This window comes from Podarcis muralis, chromosome 3 (assembly GCF_964188315.1).
Source record: "Podarcis muralis chromosome 3, rPodMur119.hap1.1, whole genome shotgun sequence".
Taxonomy (NCBI): Eukaryota; Metazoa; Chordata; class Lepidosauria; order Squamata; family Lacertidae; genus Podarcis; species Podarcis muralis.
Genome location: NC_135657.1, coordinates 29,327,264 through 29,344,107, shown reverse-complemented (window position 1 = coordinate 29,344,107; position 16,844 = coordinate 29,327,264). Strand labels below are relative to the sequence as shown.

The window sequence follows — 16,844 nt, the reverse complement described above, 5'->3', positions numbered from 1 at the left end:
TATTTTGTGGTGTAACATCAAATTAAGTCTTATTCACACGACTCGTGGTTGAATCAATTTCAGCTGAAATTCTTTATGATGCTGAAATTGTTTCTGGGAAACAATTTCAGCATCATAAAGAAATGTGTAAGGCAGTGATAACTGCAAGGTCACCACCTATTTTAACACTGGAAATGAATACAATTATGAAAGTGGGCAGGGGACATTCATTGCAAATCCCAATTAGCTCTGCAAATCCCAATTAGCTCTGAATTTTTGGGATCTACTGTCATTTCCTAGGTGATTAGTTCCATAAGAAGCTACCGACTTCCACTACAATTAGCAACTATACCAGGAATCAGCAGTTCCTTGGGGTTTTATATTGTTCCAATAGGAAGCTGATTGTGCGAATAGCTGTCACCCATGATCTGATCATGCAGATCACCAAGTTCTTCTGTCAACTGGGCCAAGAAACATACTTCTGGGAATGAAGGGGCATGCAGTTTAAGATATACAGATTGGTATTACATTCTTTTCTATAGTAAAAAGGTAATGGTTTCAACTTAATGATTACCCTAAATTACCAGAAGGCTTAGCGAAATTATTGTGTTTCTAACTTTGGACCCATTTAGGCAGTCACTTGGTTTAAAAAAAGCACCAGGAATATGGAATTCCGGGCAATCAATGAAAAGACTGTCTGGTTTTTACAACTTTAGGCTTGTTTGCAGGTGAGTTTGCAGAATGACAGGCTGCGTCCGTGACAGTGCCCTTAAATGACCAATTGGTCTTAAGCAAATTTGAATGTGGACTTGCAAAGAAGAAAGCCTTGTCAAACAACACACGCGCACGCGCGCACGCGCGCACACACACACACACACACAGCAACTGGTTGCATGGCCAAGGACTCTAATTCAGAAAACCATTCCTCCATTCTCTGCTCAGGCTTATTTTTCTATTTCCACTAATACTTGCATTCTGTCCACACGTCTGTGGTGTCCACTGTCCTTTAAATAACGTGAGGAGAAACTCCTGGATCCAGACAGTGGCCCATCTAGTTCAACATCCTGTTCTCACAGGGGCCAACCAGTTGCCTGTGGGGAACCCACAAGCAGGATTTGAGCACGAGAGCCCTCTCCCCTCCGATGGTTTCCAGCAGCTGGTATTCAGAAACATTGCTGCCTCCAACTGTGGAGGCAGAGCACAACCACCACGGCTAGTAGCCACCAATAGACCTCTCCTCCATGAATCTGTCCAATCCTCTTTTAAAGCCATCTGGGTAGGTCCTGTGGAAGAGAGCTCCATAGTTTAACTATGCAGTGTGTGAAGAGGTACTTTCTTTATCCTGAATCTTCCAATGGGGGGTGGGGGTGGGGGTGCATGGCCTTGCCTCATTTTATCCCACAACAACCCCGTGGTGTTGATTAGGCAGAGAGAGAGAGAAAGAGAGAAAGTAACAGGCCCATAACTGAGTGGGAATTTGAACTTGCGTCTCTTCATCCTAATCCAATGCTGGATCTTACTTATGTAAGACCAATTCCGACTGCTTCATCCTCCCAATATAAAGGGTGTATAAAAATTAAATCAGGGGTCAGCAAACTTTTTCAGCAGGGGGCCAGTCCACTATCCCTCAGACCTTGTGGGGGGCTGGACTATATTTTGAAAAAAAAAGAACAAATTCCTATGCCCCACAAATAACCCAGAGATGCATTTTAAAGAAAAGCACACATTCTACTCATGTTAAAACACTAGGCAGGCCCAACAAATAACCCTGAGATGCATTTTAAATAAAAGGACACATTCTACTCATGTAAAAACACGCTGATTCCTGGACTGTCTGCAGGCCGGATTTAGAAGGTGATTGGGCCGGATCCAGTCCCCGGGCCTTAGTTTGCCTACCCATGAATTAAATTGTACTTGTAATTTTGATTCAGAAAAAGGGTATTGCAATTCCCAGAAGTTTGGGAAACGCTGACCTAGGCCAGGGGATATGCCTTCAAGATATTGCTGAACTACATCTCCCATCATGTTGCCTGGGGCAGATGGGAGTTTGAACCCATCAATACCTGGCATCATGTTTTCTACCTCTGGCCTAGGCCAAGGTCCTGCTCAAGGCCTCACTCCTCCCCTCCAGCACCCAATGAACCTCTGTGAACAATACGGCGGGCGCCCCGGCTGTGAAGAATTGTTGCTGCAGCCTCAAACGTTAGCACCCCGGGCAATGAGACAAACAAACAGCTTGTTTCATTTGATATCTTAGTTATAATAAAGGATAGCTAACCAACGTGGAGTTTCCTTTACGCACTTATTGAGTGGCGGCCTCCACGCGATAACCCCCTGGCTTAATTGCCCTTTAAACTGGTTTTATTGCTTTAGTGCATCTTATAAAAATTAGCTTCTAAACACAAGCAGCAGCAGACAATAAAAAGGGGAGACCTGCCAATCGTTGCTTGCTAATCCTGCCAAGACCCTTCTCGCAAGCACAGAGAACGCTTCTCCGCCATGGGTCGCTACACGGGACGGAGCAGCCGACTTTTCTTCATGTGCATCGTGACTTTTATGCTTTTTGTGGGCGAAATGGTGGTGGGGTACATAGGTAACTCCCTCTCTCTCACGTCGGACGCTTTTGCTGTCCTGTCTCACCTGATCTCTATGATCGTCGGCTTGCTGGGCGTAAGAGTCAGCCGCATTCGGTGGCACAAGAACGGCACCTTTGGCTTCCCCCGGGCCGATGTGGTGGGTGCATTTGGCAACTCTGTCTTTGCCACGGCCCTCATGTTCAGCATCCTGATCGAAGCCCTGAAGAGGTTCCTCAACCCGCAGAAGACCGAAAATGCGCTGTTTGTCCTAATCGCTGGACTTGTGGGGCTGTTCTTCAACGCGGTCAATTATGTCGTCTTTCTGGACTGTTGTTACTGCCGCGACTCTTTTGACCAAGACATGGAAACAGGTAAGGAATTTTAAAAAATCACTACCTTATCCATAATTAATACTTCTAGACACAGGTTGACACTTTATTAAAGGGTATTTTTTTGGGGGGGGTTGCTTCTTGATGCAGACCCTAAACTTTTAAATAGTTCGATATGTAGCATGATCAAAAGCAATCATGTGTTGGTCTTTTTTTAAATAACAAAAAATTATTACAATGCATCACAAGCCACAAGCTTTTTGCAAGTTACCGAGAACCACCAGTCCTTACCAGTGTGGCATTTCCTCTTATCAAAACACAACTCAGTTACATTTGGAAGCAACCCTAACTACTTCTATTGGAAATATAACTTTGAGGCTATGGATATTTTCCATTAGCGTTGATGAAATCATGGCTATTCAGCTGAGTCTATACTATTCAGAGGTGGAATGACTGGTAATTTAAAACTAGACGAATTCTATTGCTGTTTGGTTAGTCTGAGCCTTTCCCAGAATATTTAATCAGTATGCTTTCCATTAATATTTTTCTTAGGCTACTCAATTAGAGAAGGTCCAGTGATAACACCCTTTCCTGATTTAGGTGAGTCTTGAAAACGCCTTATTCCATATGTACAGAAGTAGGTACAACATATACTATTCTATATGTATGCATTGGCACTAAGAATGTGTGGGAGAGTGACTGTGCGATCAGGGCTACATTGCTGATTTCTTGCTGCTGCTACTGCCTATTTGCGTTATGAGAAAGAGAAGTGTCATCTCACTGTTCCTTGAAATTAAGTGATCTACATTGCTGGCTGAATTTTGTCAAGAGAATAGCAGAATTTTGCAAAAAGGTCAAACAGTAGAAATGAAAATCTGAATCCCCTAAGCGACTTTAAAAATAAATAAATCAGCATCTGCTTAAATCATCAGGAGCTTTATGGCACATTACGTAAGTTCTGGGTCCAGAATTAAGAAGCTGCACTATAATAGGCAATGTCTCTCCACTGCACTGCCAATGTGGGTCACATTTGTTCTTGCTTGAAAAAAGCTACACACATTTCATTGGATATAACTCGTTTGTACCAATATATTATGTCAAAGGTATATGATTTCTGATTTTAATTATTGTTATGAGCCACCTCTACTGACGGCTGGGCACATTGCAAATGTGTTACACAATTAAAATAAAATAAAAGGTTGAAAGTTGTGTGTTGACTCTTTTTTCTCATTAGGATCTTGGGGAGAACACATAATCACTCCACTGTTATTTTCTTGGTCAACCAAGTTTGATATTATTTATGTATTAAATGTATGCCCCACCCTTCCTCCCAAAGGAGCTCAGTGTGGCAAACATTTCGGTAATAACAAATACAATTAAAAATGAGATAAAGCAAATTTAAGAGCAAATTCTGTGTCTGGATAGGCTTGCTGAAACAGAAAAGTTTTCAGCAGGTGTCTAAAGGAGCACAGTGATTGGGCCTGCTAAATCTCTTTCTCTTTCTCTCTTTCGATGGCAATTGTGTGAGTCACCAATGCCCTAATACTAAAGCAGAGCATTTGAAAAGTCAGTTGTCATCCTCTACCAGGACATGGGTGACCGACTTCATGTTCTCCAGATCCTGTTGGCCAACAGCTCTTATCCCCGCTGACCATTGGTCATGCTGGCTGCAGCTGATGGGAGTTGGAGACCAACAACACCCGGGATGGCTATCCCTGGACTATGCTAACATTTAGGTATCAGAGATAACTGTTTGTCTAAACACGAACAGCTGTAGCCACTATTCTGGCCAAATAAACTTGTAGAATTGGGAGGTGTGGCAGGCAGTGGTCCACTAAATTCCCTCCCCTCTTAGCTTGAGTGGTTTCTTGAGCCTACACTACCTCCCCACAGTGCAGGAGAAATGGAAGCCGAATGTAGAGGACACATTCCAAGCTATGCAATCCACATCTCATCACACTCTGCCCTTAGTGATAACTGTGCAGCCCGTTGACGTCAATGGACAAGCCAATTATCACTTTCCAGCAATTAATAATCTGGTTGTTGTATAAATGGCTATTAGCCAGCTTTGCACTTTGGCCACAATTATTAAGAATCCTTCGGAGGCTAACCTAGAAAGAACATGCCATCTTACAGAGTCACTCCTTTTGAATAGACTTGGAGCCAAATCACACATTCTTTTAGGTGTACTTTTTTTTTTTTTAAATGTACCCCTCAAATTGCCAAGTGGGAATCTGGCAAACAGGTTTTCAAACGCATATCTCATACAGCTACGCTTCGCAGGATTGGCTATAGCTCCTTCTTGAATATGCAAAGTTATTGTTCCCCAAAATCCTACAGGGAGCACAATTAAAAGTACTGGTGCTTACCTTCAAAGTCCCTTAAGTCCAGATACCTGCAGGAACACCTACTCTCGTATCAACCTGCTTATAAAGTGAGGCAGTCTTTTGAGGATATCATCCAGATGCCCTACCTGAGGTAAGGTAGGTGGGACTAGAAAGGAGATCTCCTTAGTAGTGACACCGCTTGTCAAATTCCGTCAACAAGGAAGTTTACCTGGTGTTCACAGTATTATCCTTTCAGTGTTGAGTAAAGATGCTTCCCCTCCCTGCACTATTATAGCTTATTACTTTGGATTTGGATCACATCCACACCATGCATTTAAAACTCTCATTCCACCATGGCTCCTTCCAAATATCCTGGGAACTCTGGTTTGTTACGTGTGCTGACTTCAAAGACCTACAATTTTCAGCACCCCGAACAAACTATAGTTTCCAGGATTCTCCATGACTGTTAAAGTGCTGTAGGAGTGCCTTAAATGTAGGATGTGCATGTGACCTCTCTATTCTTATTCTACCTAATTTCGCAGTTATCCTTTGAAATTCGCACTTCTCTGAATTTTGCAATGCAATTCTCCGACCGAGAATATGCACACCAAAAAGTGTGCATTAGGTAAAAGTGCACACAAAAGTGTGTGTGTAAGAAAATAATGTAAAAAGGGCATTCTGTGAGGAGAAACTGCTGGGAAAAAAATATGTACGTTAGGCAAAACTGCATGCAAAAATGTCTATATTAGGAGAAGCATACATGAAAGGCTATAGCTCAGTGATGAAGTATCTGTTTTGGATGTAGAAGTTTCCCTGGTCCAATTCCCAGCGTCTCCACGCAGGACTGAAATCTGTCTGAAATCCTTGTGAGCCAGCACTATTCAGTGTAGATTATGCTGAGCTAGCTGGACCAATGGTCTGGATTCATTATATAGCAGCTTCTTAAGTTCCTATGAAAATGTATATGAATTTTTGTCAGGACCTTTACAAAATTCACAAACTGATGTGGATATGGTCAATCTGAACAAATGACAGGAAAAACACGGAGAAACCAAAATAGACCGATATGTCCATAAATCCTAAATACAATCCTGGGAGGCAGGATAGTTATATTAGACAGAGACTCGTCCAAGGTGACACAATCTTTATGTCACAACCAAATTCCAGCCACTGTCTTGTGCTACCTTTATTTTCATCAGTGGCTTTCTCCACAAGGATTCTGAAACTCAACTGGTTCACTGAGGATGGAGAAGTCCCTGTGCTGGGTTTGTAGTTCTTGACATCGGCTTCCCCATAAGCAATCAGGTGCAGGCAGTTATGGCCTGACATCATTAAGAGGGTTGAGATCTAGAAAATTCAGTAGTTACGAACCCACTGAATGGCTAAGCATGAGAACAAAAAGACAGCTATGGTCTGCCACAAACTGGCCTGCAGAACATAAGAAAACAGGAAGAGTCCTGTTGGATCAAACCAAAGGACTATTTAGTCTAGCAGTCTGTTCTCACAGCAGCCCACAAGCAGGACCTGAGTGCAATATGATCCTAAGCAACTGGGATGCACAGAGGTAAGATATAGCCATCATGGCTAGTAGTCGTGTTGCCCCAGTTTAATCCTTGCACACATACTTAATAGTGTGACTGGAGGTTTAAGCAACAGTAAAGAGGATAAATGATGCTAAAACTATGCTACTCACAGAATGAGTCTCTCCTTTTCTTACCTTAATGTTAGTCTCTCAATTTCAGTTAGATCTGCTTGATATTTGAATTCAACTGTTATCTGAATAAATGGGAACTACAAATGCTATTATTTCCTCGACAGAACTTGGCAAGCCAATTTGGGATATTAAACATAACCGCAATCATATTCTTGTCTGCTACAATTTGATAAGGCAGTGTCATTTACAGCATCCACTTACAACTTGGCAGTAAAACACTATTGCCACTATCCAATCCGGCAGCACTGGAGTGAATCAATTTGGTTGGGGAACAGAAAGAAAGAATCCCACCTTCTGACGGTAAGAGCTGTTTCACAGTGGAACAGACTCTCTCAGAACGTGGTGGGCTCTTCTTCAATGGAGGTTTTTAAGCAGAGGTGGTCATCGGCCATGGATGCTTTGGTTGAGATTCCTGCATTGCAGGGGGTTGGACTAGATGACCCTTGCGGTCTCTTCCAACTCTACAATTCTATGACACATGTAGGGTATAGTGAAGATATATCATATCTTCTTCACCAACAAAGAGCAGAGCCATTTTTCTTCTCTCAGGAGAAAATGATACTTTTTTTGTGCATGGTGGTGGGGAACAGATGAGAATATCATATGATGGATGAATTTTGTAACAGGCAAATAAGTGCCTAAGGTGTATGACTTGGACAATACAGAAAATGCTGCCTCTTTTTGTTGTTGATGATTTGTAAGCTTTTAGTGAAAAGAGCTATACCATTGCTTGTGATTTCAATTAGTTCCAGAATTTTTTCATGTTGTCTAATCTATGCCCATTGGACCATAATATTCCTTGATGCTGGGTAACTTTTCCTCCTATCCTGCAATCTTTAAAATTGGTGATTCACTGAATTTCAAAATAGGTTATTCAATGGCAACATTAATTCCAATAGTTCCAAATTAATTTAAGCTGATAACATTTCAAAACATGTCATCCGCTTAAATTAATTTGGAATTGTTAATGAAGATTCATTTGCAGATTTTCACCATGCATTTAAAGTACTTGAGTTTCCCCCCAAAGAATCCTGAAAATTGTAGCTTCTCCTTCACAGAGCTACAATTCCCAGTGCTCTTAACAAACTACAGTTCCCAGGATCCTTTGGGGGAAGCCAGGTCTTTATATGTGCATTGATTGTAGTAGCATTGGATTCATGTAATGATGATGATGATGATGATGATGATAATTTTTATTTATACCCTGTCCTCCACGGCCAGGACCGGGCTCAGGGCGGCTAACACCAAATATATGATACATTAAAAACGCAATCAAACAATTAATTAAAATACATCTTAATATTAAAATCAGGATGCAATTAAATGGCAGCCCACGAATGGCAAGATAATCTTATCTAAAATACGGACTAGTCTTCAGATTTGATTCCAGCTTGTATAAGAGGCAGTGAAACTGAAAAGGGCATAATTGGTAATATTGTAAGTATCTGCTTTTTAAAAGAATCCTTGAGCTGGAAGGAAGCAGAACATAAAGAATCCTGGGGCTTAAATGTTTTCTGGAGATGCTTATATGGGTTTGAATGAGAATATACATATTCAAAACAAGCTTTTGTGCTGGGCGAACCTGCGCTTAAACTTCTTATCCTCGATTACTCTTTCCAAGATTATTTTATGGCCATTTTAGCTCTGGGCTCAAACGGGGCAGGGGAATTCATAAATATTGGTCAAATCATTTAAGATATGACGAGCATTTGCAAATAACAGGCAGATTATAGGATCGCCAACTCTTTATGTTAAAGGCGAGTTCACACCCATAGCTGCAAAACATGGTCGTGAGAGCATGTGTCCGGCAACGGGGGAAAACGATACACCCTAATGATCCCCAGGAGGGGCAGGTGAAACCTACACCTGTCCAACATCTTCCCTATCTAAAAGCAAAGGAGGCAGAGATGCTTAGATGGCTCTTGTACCTTGGCTGGGTGCATGGCAAGCGCGTGGGCGGGGCGGTGAGTTGGCAATCGGCGCTTTCCCCCCTTTATCCTTTAGCGCTGATGGATAAGAAATTGCGGACGGCGGCAAATCTCGCCGGGCGCTGTCGGTGCAGAAGGGCGTCGGTGCCGCCCCTGCCGCGCCTCTATAAAAGCAAAGTGCAGAGTCACCAGCAGCGGCAGGTCGCGCAAAGCACTTGTTGCCAGGCGGCGGAGAGGGCGATTAGCGCCGCGCCTTCGCCTCTCTGCCCGCCGGTCCAAAGGCGCAGCCAGCCCGACGGAGGGGGCGACGGCGAAGCAGCAAGCCAGCCCGGAGGCTCGCTCGGGGGCTGGAGCCCAGGAAGCCCCTCGAGGGCTTCAAGAGTAGGGGCGCCCACCCGGCAGCGCCCTCCTCTCCAAGCGCGCCGCCTCCCGCTTCGCCATGGGGCGCTACACGGGCCAGACGTGCCGCCTGATCTTCATGCTGGTGCTGACGGCGGGCTTCTTCGTGGCCGAGATGGTGTCGGGCTACGTGGGCAACTCCATCGCGCTGGTGTCCGACTCCTTCAACATGCTCTCCGACCTGATCGCGCTCTGCGTGGGCCTCTCCACCGGGCGCATCTCCCGCCGCCGCCGGCGCCGCAGCCCCGACGCCTCCTTCGGCTACGGCCGCGCCGAGGTGGTGGGCGCCCTCTGCAACGCCGTCTTCCTGGCCGCGCTCTCCTTCACCATCCTCGTGGAGGCCCTGCAGCGCCTGGCCAGCCCCCAGGCCATCCGCGACGCCGAGCTCATCCTCATCGTGGGCGCGCTCGGCCTCGCCGTCAACCTCGTGGGGCTCCTCGTCTTCCAGGACTGGGCCTCCTGCTGGCCCGCCTGCCTGAGACGCGGCCCGCCGGCGAAGGCCACGCCAGAGCCCAGCCTCGACGGAGACCCCGAGCCCGGCTCCGCCGCCGCCGCCCCCGAGGGCACCCTGCCAGCGGCCCTCGACCTGGAGACTGGCAGCGTGGACGGAGCAGGTGCCTCTCGGTTTCCTCCTCCATTGATCCCTCGCCTCCTTTCCTCTCTTCACCATTTTCGTTCTCCTCCTTTGCCCATTTCTGATGTTTTCCCCATATTCTCTTCTTTGGGGGGCAGATTTTTCCCATCAGTTTTCTTTGCATCAGTATAATTTGTTTCCCACCCACCTCATTTCCTTAACTTGTACATTTCCCCACACTTCTTACAATTGGAATTCTTCTATTTATATTATGATGAATAAATATATTTATCCAGCCCTATATGCTTTCTTCCCTCTTCTTTTTCACTGCCATCCCATCACACCCCCCACTCTTGTATTGGTACTTTTTTGTTTTATTTATATTACTTTGATACCTCACTTTTTCTCTGGGGAGTGGTACGCACTTCTCCTCATCTCCATTTTGTCCTCACAGCAACCCTGTGAGGTAGGTTAGGCTAAGAGATAGGGAACCAAGATCCTCCAGTGAGCTTTTTGGCTGAGTGGGCGTTTCAAAGCCCATCATTCCAACCACCACACTGGCTCTTTATTTTTAAATCCTCCCTCAGCTTTCCCTATTCTTACTTTTCTCTTTCCAACCTCTCTTTCCTCCACCTCCATCTAGTCTCCATCTAGTCTCTCGGTGATATGAACACAGGCCAAGTACAAAAAAAATATGTGCAGATTTTACTGTAAAATGCCAGTTAAAAGTGGGTATAGTTAAATAACTTCTAATGTTATACTGACTTTTAGGTAGATTAGATGAGGCAGATTTTCCATGCCATCATCAGCTTTCTGGTTTGTTATTTTTCTCTCCACACTTTTCTCTTTCTCTTTTTTACACCTTCCCCCCTTCTTTTCTATTCCTTCCTGTTCCCTTCTTTCATGTTTATTGGCCCTCCTTTCATTTTTGATGCCCTTCCCTAACAATATTTTCTCTCTGTGTTAGTTTCTTTTTCTTCAAATACTTTTTTTGGGAGGGATTTTGTTTTTGCACTTTGTCCTTTTGCTCATGAAATATTTTTTTTTTCTTTTACCGACAAAAAAAAATTTGTGAGGGAGTTTGCAGAGCTTTTAAGCACAAATAAATAACCGCGATTTATATGTATTGGAGTTTGTTTACTTTCCGCGTTTCCATGAAATTATGCATCAGCTTCCAGTTATGATTGCACGTGTGTTGTCTGCATGCAGGCGCGGGAGGGTCGTTGCTAAAACGTCTGGTACCATTTAAGATTTAAGTTGGTTTTGAAAAGATTGGTGTTTTTTCTGTTTGTAGAACTTATACACAACACAGCGTTTCTTCTTTGAATGCAGGTGACACCATAAATACCCAGAATAAGCCCGAAGATGAGGTGATACAGAAAAAAGAGAAAAAATCCGAAGCTTTGAATATCAGAGGTAATACAGGATAGACAACTTACCCAATTTTGGGGGACCCTCTTTATTGGCGACCTGTTCCGGTTTATTCCCACCGTTTCTAAATACATTTATAGTACAAGATTAGTGGCGTAGGAAGGGGGCGGCGGAGGGGGCGATCCGCCCCAGGTACCACTCTGGGAGGGGTGACAAGATGGCCCCTGCCTCCCCCCAGCTGTAGAGCGGCCGAGGGCGCCTGCAGTCTGTATGGGTGCCGCTCGCGTGGCGTCCATATGGGCTGCCGCTCTCGCAAGTGGTGGCCATACGGGTTGCATCTTGCACAGTGACCGTATGGGCTGCCGCACATGCACAGTCCGTACGGGATGCTGCTCGTGCGGCAGCCTGTACAGCCACCGCGCGAGAGAGCGGCAGCCCATATGGACTGCGCCTCCCCGGGTGCCAGAGAGGGTTCCTCCGCCACTGTACAAGATATCAATAAACCATTTTTAATCCACCAGGTTATTAAATTACTGACCAAATACAGATAGACTATAGCTGCTCAGATGCAGCCAGGTTGACTCCTGGAAGGCCAAGTTTAGAATCCTTTACACATGATGATGTCCATGTATCTGACGCATTAACAATATCAAATGATCCAGCTTTCGGCTTGTGGTCAAAGAGCTTAGGGACCGCCACATTTTATTTTTTACTTACACAGGCATAGGAGAACATAAGTGCATGAAGATCATGTGCCCATGCGCTTTACTGCATGAATATAGTCTTAACCGTGTGTTCATAAGTGACTGTGGAGGCCATTGGGAAGCCACACTAGATGGTGGTTTCTCACTATGTGTACATGTGGCAAAATGGACTCATTGCAGTCTTCACACTTTGTCACTTGCATCGCTGAGCACCCATCTGAGTAAAATTTCACTTATAATGTCTTCTATATTTTGCTTTTCCATTCTTAAAGCTAATGCTTTGAATCTAATACCAGTACTCACATGAATGTAGTCATTCTGTGATGACATTAGGAATTATGGGTCTAGGTCACATGTGAAAGCGGAACCTGGATTTTAATATTGTCCTATTTATATAAAGTTAGGTTCAAAAGCAAGTTTTGATCGAGCTCTGGTTGACATCTCCTGCCTTTGAACAACCCGAAATCTGATCATCAAAGCAAATGTTTCTCCTGTCCTTTATCTCAGGTGTTCTTTTGCATGTGATGGGGGATGCTCTTGGCTCAGTTATCGTTGTAGTGGCTGCTTCCATATTCTATGCACTTCCTCTGGACGAGAAAACTCCATGCAACTGGGAGTGCTACATTGATCCAAGCCTGACCATAATTATGGTGATCATCATACTCTCGTCAGCCTTCCCGCTTATCAAGGAGACGGCAACAATCTTACTGCAGATGGTTCCCAAGAGTGTTAATATGCAGTTGCTGAGTAAGTTGCATTTTACTGCCGAAGCACTTAAAAAGCCAGTGTTATTCCTGGAATTACATTTCTGGATTATGCGCCCCACCACCAGCTCTACATTCTCAGGAGCTTTGAGAAACTGACTCACATGGTGGTGTCTTAGCAACATGACTCAAATCTTGGTGGATTAGTGAAAGCATGCATTTCGAGAACACAGTACTCATGCAAAATAGCAGGCGTTGAGCTGCTGTTCCCTGAAATCACTGCATACATCTATAGATGTAGGAAGGTAGAAGGATAACAGTTAAGTGCCCGAGACCATTGTTAGTTGGGCAGGATAAAAATAAATCTTTTGCCTTATGCACACACTCAGACCATGTGAAGGTTGGGGGGCTTTTTTGCTTTAGAACTTAAACTTGTGCAGAAACTTTCCCAGTTTCCAAGACATTTCCCCCCTAGAGTTACAAAGTTAGGGTTTGTGTTTTTAATGTGAATTTTGTAGGCTTTGAGGGGCAGTATAGTTCTCTCGTCCCATGGGGATAACTTTCCAACCTCATGCAAGGCATAAATAATCCAATGCTGGGTTTCCTAAAATTATGCTGGTACCTAATCCCTACAGATACTTGCCATTTAGCAGGGTCTACATTTGATTCAATCAGCTAATGTTTCCAGAACTTGTGCTTTTTTCCTATCGTGTGTGGTGCTGTGCTGATGCCCCTGCAGCCCAGGAAGACTCTAGGCATAGTTTAGCATGGCCCAGTTGTTCTGCTTCTTCCAGGAATGTTTTGGATCTGGCCATGAACCCTCCCGTAAAATGTATTTGTCCTGGAAGGTTCTCTCTGCTTTTGCAGTGTGCTGCTGAACAGTGTTTCTGATCAAATCACTGCTGCCAGTAGACCCTTCATGAAATCTCATTGAGTTTATTTTATTTTTATTGTTTTTATTGAGTTTATTTTATTTTTATTGTTTTTATTGTCTCCCCACTCCACCAAACAGCAAACAAGCTGCTTGAAGTGCCCGGCATTACTAGCATTCACGAGGTGCACGTCTGGGAGATGGTCAGTGGGAAGAACATTGCCACCCTCCACGTCAAATGCCACACCAGTTCCGATTACCAAGATGCTTCGCAGAAGATGAGGGAGTTGTTCCATGAAGCAGGGGTCCACTCAGTCACCATCCAGCCAGAGTACACCGACCAGAAGAACCCTGAAGTCCTATGCAGCACTCCGTGCATCTCCAGAGCTTGCGACCCGCAGCTGTGCTGCAGCCAGCAGGAAGCGGCCCTGGCTGAGGTCAACGGCTACAACGAGAAGAAGAGCAGCCTGTCTCCTTCTCTGCACAAAGTCTTCCACAGGAAAGACGTGGTGGAGATTCCCAATGAACCCACGTGGGCCGAGGAGCCCATCAAAAAGCACAGCTGCTCAAAGGACAGTTACAAAGAAGCAGGCGATGACAAGCCCTATATAAACAGCACACAATTCTAGGCAGCTTGGGCTCGCGCTTGGCGACTGCTGTTCATCTAGGGCAAAGTTATCCTTGGCAATGCCCCCTTGGCTAAAAAGCTGCTGGCAAGCACTTGCCACAGGCCTGGGGAGTGGCGTTTGACAGCTGGGTGTCCAATGCATAGCATAAGAGGGCATCTAGAGCAGGTGTTCTTGGCTTGTATCTAAAGGTCTAGCTGTGCAGGTAGAAGGCCCTTCTATCCATGCAGCCACTGGTACCTTCAGCCCTGCAATGCTGAAATGAGGGACATCCCAGGAAACAGAAGTGCCTTTTAGCCATCCCTTGTCTTCAAGGAGTGTTTCTGGCATTTGCCAAATATGCCCAGTGCCATTTTGATACTTAATTCCTTTTCCTCCAGGGGTAAATACCTTACGGCTGAGCACACTGGTTTTTTAACTTTGCCTTTACCAAAATGTGGTGCTCGTTGCAGGTCTCTTAGTTCCCTTTGATTGGGCTGCCCCAGAGCACCATTATGAAGGAATGAGAGTAGGTGGTAGTTTCATTAGTCTTGTTTTCAAATGCCTCTTGTTTACTTGAAATTAGAAGTGGGATTTCTGGAAAAGTGGGGTGGAGGGCACCAAGTGGGGGAAAGGCTGGCCTAAGGGGTTGCTAGGCAGGTTTACCTGAACGCTGGCAATGAACTATGGTTTTATAATTCACCAAAGTATTGCTGCTCTGTATTATCAGTTGAAAGCGCCGTTGAAACAAATGATTATCTCTCCTGCCTGTGTATTTTCCTGCCATTTCAGTGAATGAATGTATGGATTTTTGTAGCATGAGTTGAGACTGTTGTGTTTTAGTATGTGTCCATCTGTAATATTGATTTGATTTTTTTGTATACAGGTTATATATTTATATTCCCCCCAATCATATCTTAAATAGCATAACTTCTTAACTGTACTCTGCATGTTTCCAAAATAACAAACATATTTTGTTTGAGGGCTGATGGTCAGTGTCGTTCCTATTTCCAAAATGTCCGCCGCAAATAAACATGTAATATATCTTACTTGGAAATATAGATCATGTTCCTACTCATTTTTCCCCCTTTAAGAAATGGGCACCTCTTGCAAATGTGTCTGTGTGCAAGTGAGAGGTTTCACCAGCTTCAAATATCCATGTCAGTGAGTTAACACCAGGGAATATAGAAATCGTCAGGATACATGTTTGCCAAAGAATGTCTGTGGCAGCTTGATACAATCCTTCCAAGACAACTCTCAGGAGAAGCAAGGGTTTTGACTATTATACTGCTCTAACTTTTGCAGATCAGGAAGAGTCGTCGAGATTCCCCCCTTGCCAAAAAAATCTAATTTGTTGTACCTTCCTATAGTTTCTATAAACATGCAATTGCATGTGCTGCTTTGCTCCTAGAGCGGCTCCTAGCACTTGACCTGTTGTTGTTTTCACCCATGGGTTTTTGTTCTGCAAAACCATTGTCCAAGTCTTATTTTTCAAAACACGATATACTGGTCAGCCCTGGGCCTGTCCTCAGGTTCAGTTCCTGGCATCTCCAAGTAGGACTTGGGAAAGGTTCTTGTCTCTAAGAGCCTTACCAGTCAATACTGAGGTGGATAGACCAATGGTCCACTTCCTACTCATCATCTCAAAATTTTCTTCAGCTTTCAAAGAAGTGGGTGGATTGTCCATCCTCATTTCTAGATTGTTTTGATCCATGACCTCTTATTTTTTGCTTTAAGCACATTCCTGCCTATGTAAGGATTTCATTCTGACGTGATGGAAGCCATCCCGCAATGAAGAAAGCCACAGGGTCATTGCTATACACTTACAAATGTGTAGTATAAATTATAATAGAACATTGCCCAGGGGGGATTCTAAGTGAACTGGCCAGCTTCCTGGTATGATAAAAATTCGCAATAAAGCCCTCTAAACTCTAAATTTTGCCACATCCTGAAATTTTCACACACATATCGGGTAGCACATTTCAGTAAGATTTAGTTCTCTTTGCGGGCTTTGGTATGGCCATGATACCTTATGATTATGATGAGGTGACTGAGTCCTTGATTCTTAATGTTGAGATGGATGGATTGAAAGCTGCATGAATCTTAACCAAAGTATTCTAAAGATTTCTATAGTTTGTGCCAAATATGGCCTCAATCCAAGCACTTCATTCGGGGACGGTTGCTGACATTTAAAAAATCATATTCACAGGTAATGAACTGCCAAAAAAAGTGGTTGTGTATCATCTTTTGAATGTGCTCTCTTCACTATATGAAGGTTTATGTTATAACTTCTTGTGAAGTTACCTCCTGCCTGTATAATAAGTGGACTCTCTGGAATATAATTTGTTTGGAATAATAATGTTTTACCTGACACATCTAATTCTGCATCTAATTAAAAACCTTGGCTTGTATATATGCTTTTGTGAACAAAACACTGGTGCAAACTTTCTCCACATGCCTTGTGAATTTTATATGTTGAAGAAGAAAAAGTTGGATGCTGTAAATAAAGTGTTTTTTTTAAGTAAACACCTTGTGTCTACGAAAAATAAAATCTTTCTCGCTAGATATTTTGTGCTTGGGTACGTATATGGAAGTACAAATACAATGTCAGGTAAAATTTAGTGTCTGTGCCAAAGGGATTCTGCCCTTACCTAGTATTTTAAGGGAATATGCCCCGATTTTCACATGTATCAACATTATAAGAGGCATGCATATTTTGGACTATTTGGCAAATGGTGTCTCAGTGTTGTCGTAAGTTTGGAA

The 16,844-nt window shown here is 43.9% G+C and overlaps 1 protein-coding gene across 2 annotated transcripts; it reads left to right on the top strand.

Annotated features, from left to right (window-relative positions):
* Positions 1–2,414: 2,414 nt before the first annotated feature.
* Positions 2,415–16,607, top strand: SLC30A10 (solute carrier family 30 member 10). 2 transcript variants are annotated; one of them, XM_028724612.2, is made up of 5 exons: positions 2,415–2,926; positions 3,437–3,484; positions 11,159–11,242; positions 12,409–12,648; positions 13,618–16,607. In XM_028724612.2, the coding sequence occupies exons 1-5, from the start codon at positions 2,479–2,481 to the stop codon at positions 14,103–14,105; spliced, it is 1,308 nt and encodes a 435-aa protein (XP_028580445.2). In that variant the 5' UTR covers positions 2,415–2,478; the 3' UTR covers positions 14,106–16,607. The 2 variants fall into 2 exon arrangements, with proteins under 2 accessions (XP_028580445.2, XP_028580444.2); XM_028724611.2 differs by lacking the exons at positions 2,415–2,926; positions 3,437–3,484 and adding an exon at positions 9,036–9,866.
* The last annotated feature ends 237 nt before the right edge of the window (positions 16,608–16,844 follow it).

What these genes read in the sequence shown, in the direction of transcription:
- SLC30A10 (XM_028724611.2), top strand. Translation starts at nt 9,293, where the DNA reads ATGGGGCGCTACACGGGCCAGACGTGCCGCCTGATCTTCATGCTGGTG. An exon ending in CGAAGCTTTGAATATCAGAG is followed by an intron (nt 11,243 to 12,408) that starts GTAATACAGGAT and finishes CCTTTATCTCAG; the next exon opens with GTGTTCTTTTGCATGTGATG. An exon ending in TGTTAATATGCAGTTGCTGA is followed by an intron (nt 12,649 to 13,617) that starts GTAAGTTGCATT and finishes TCCACCAAACAG; the next exon opens with CAAACAAGCTGCTTGAAGTG.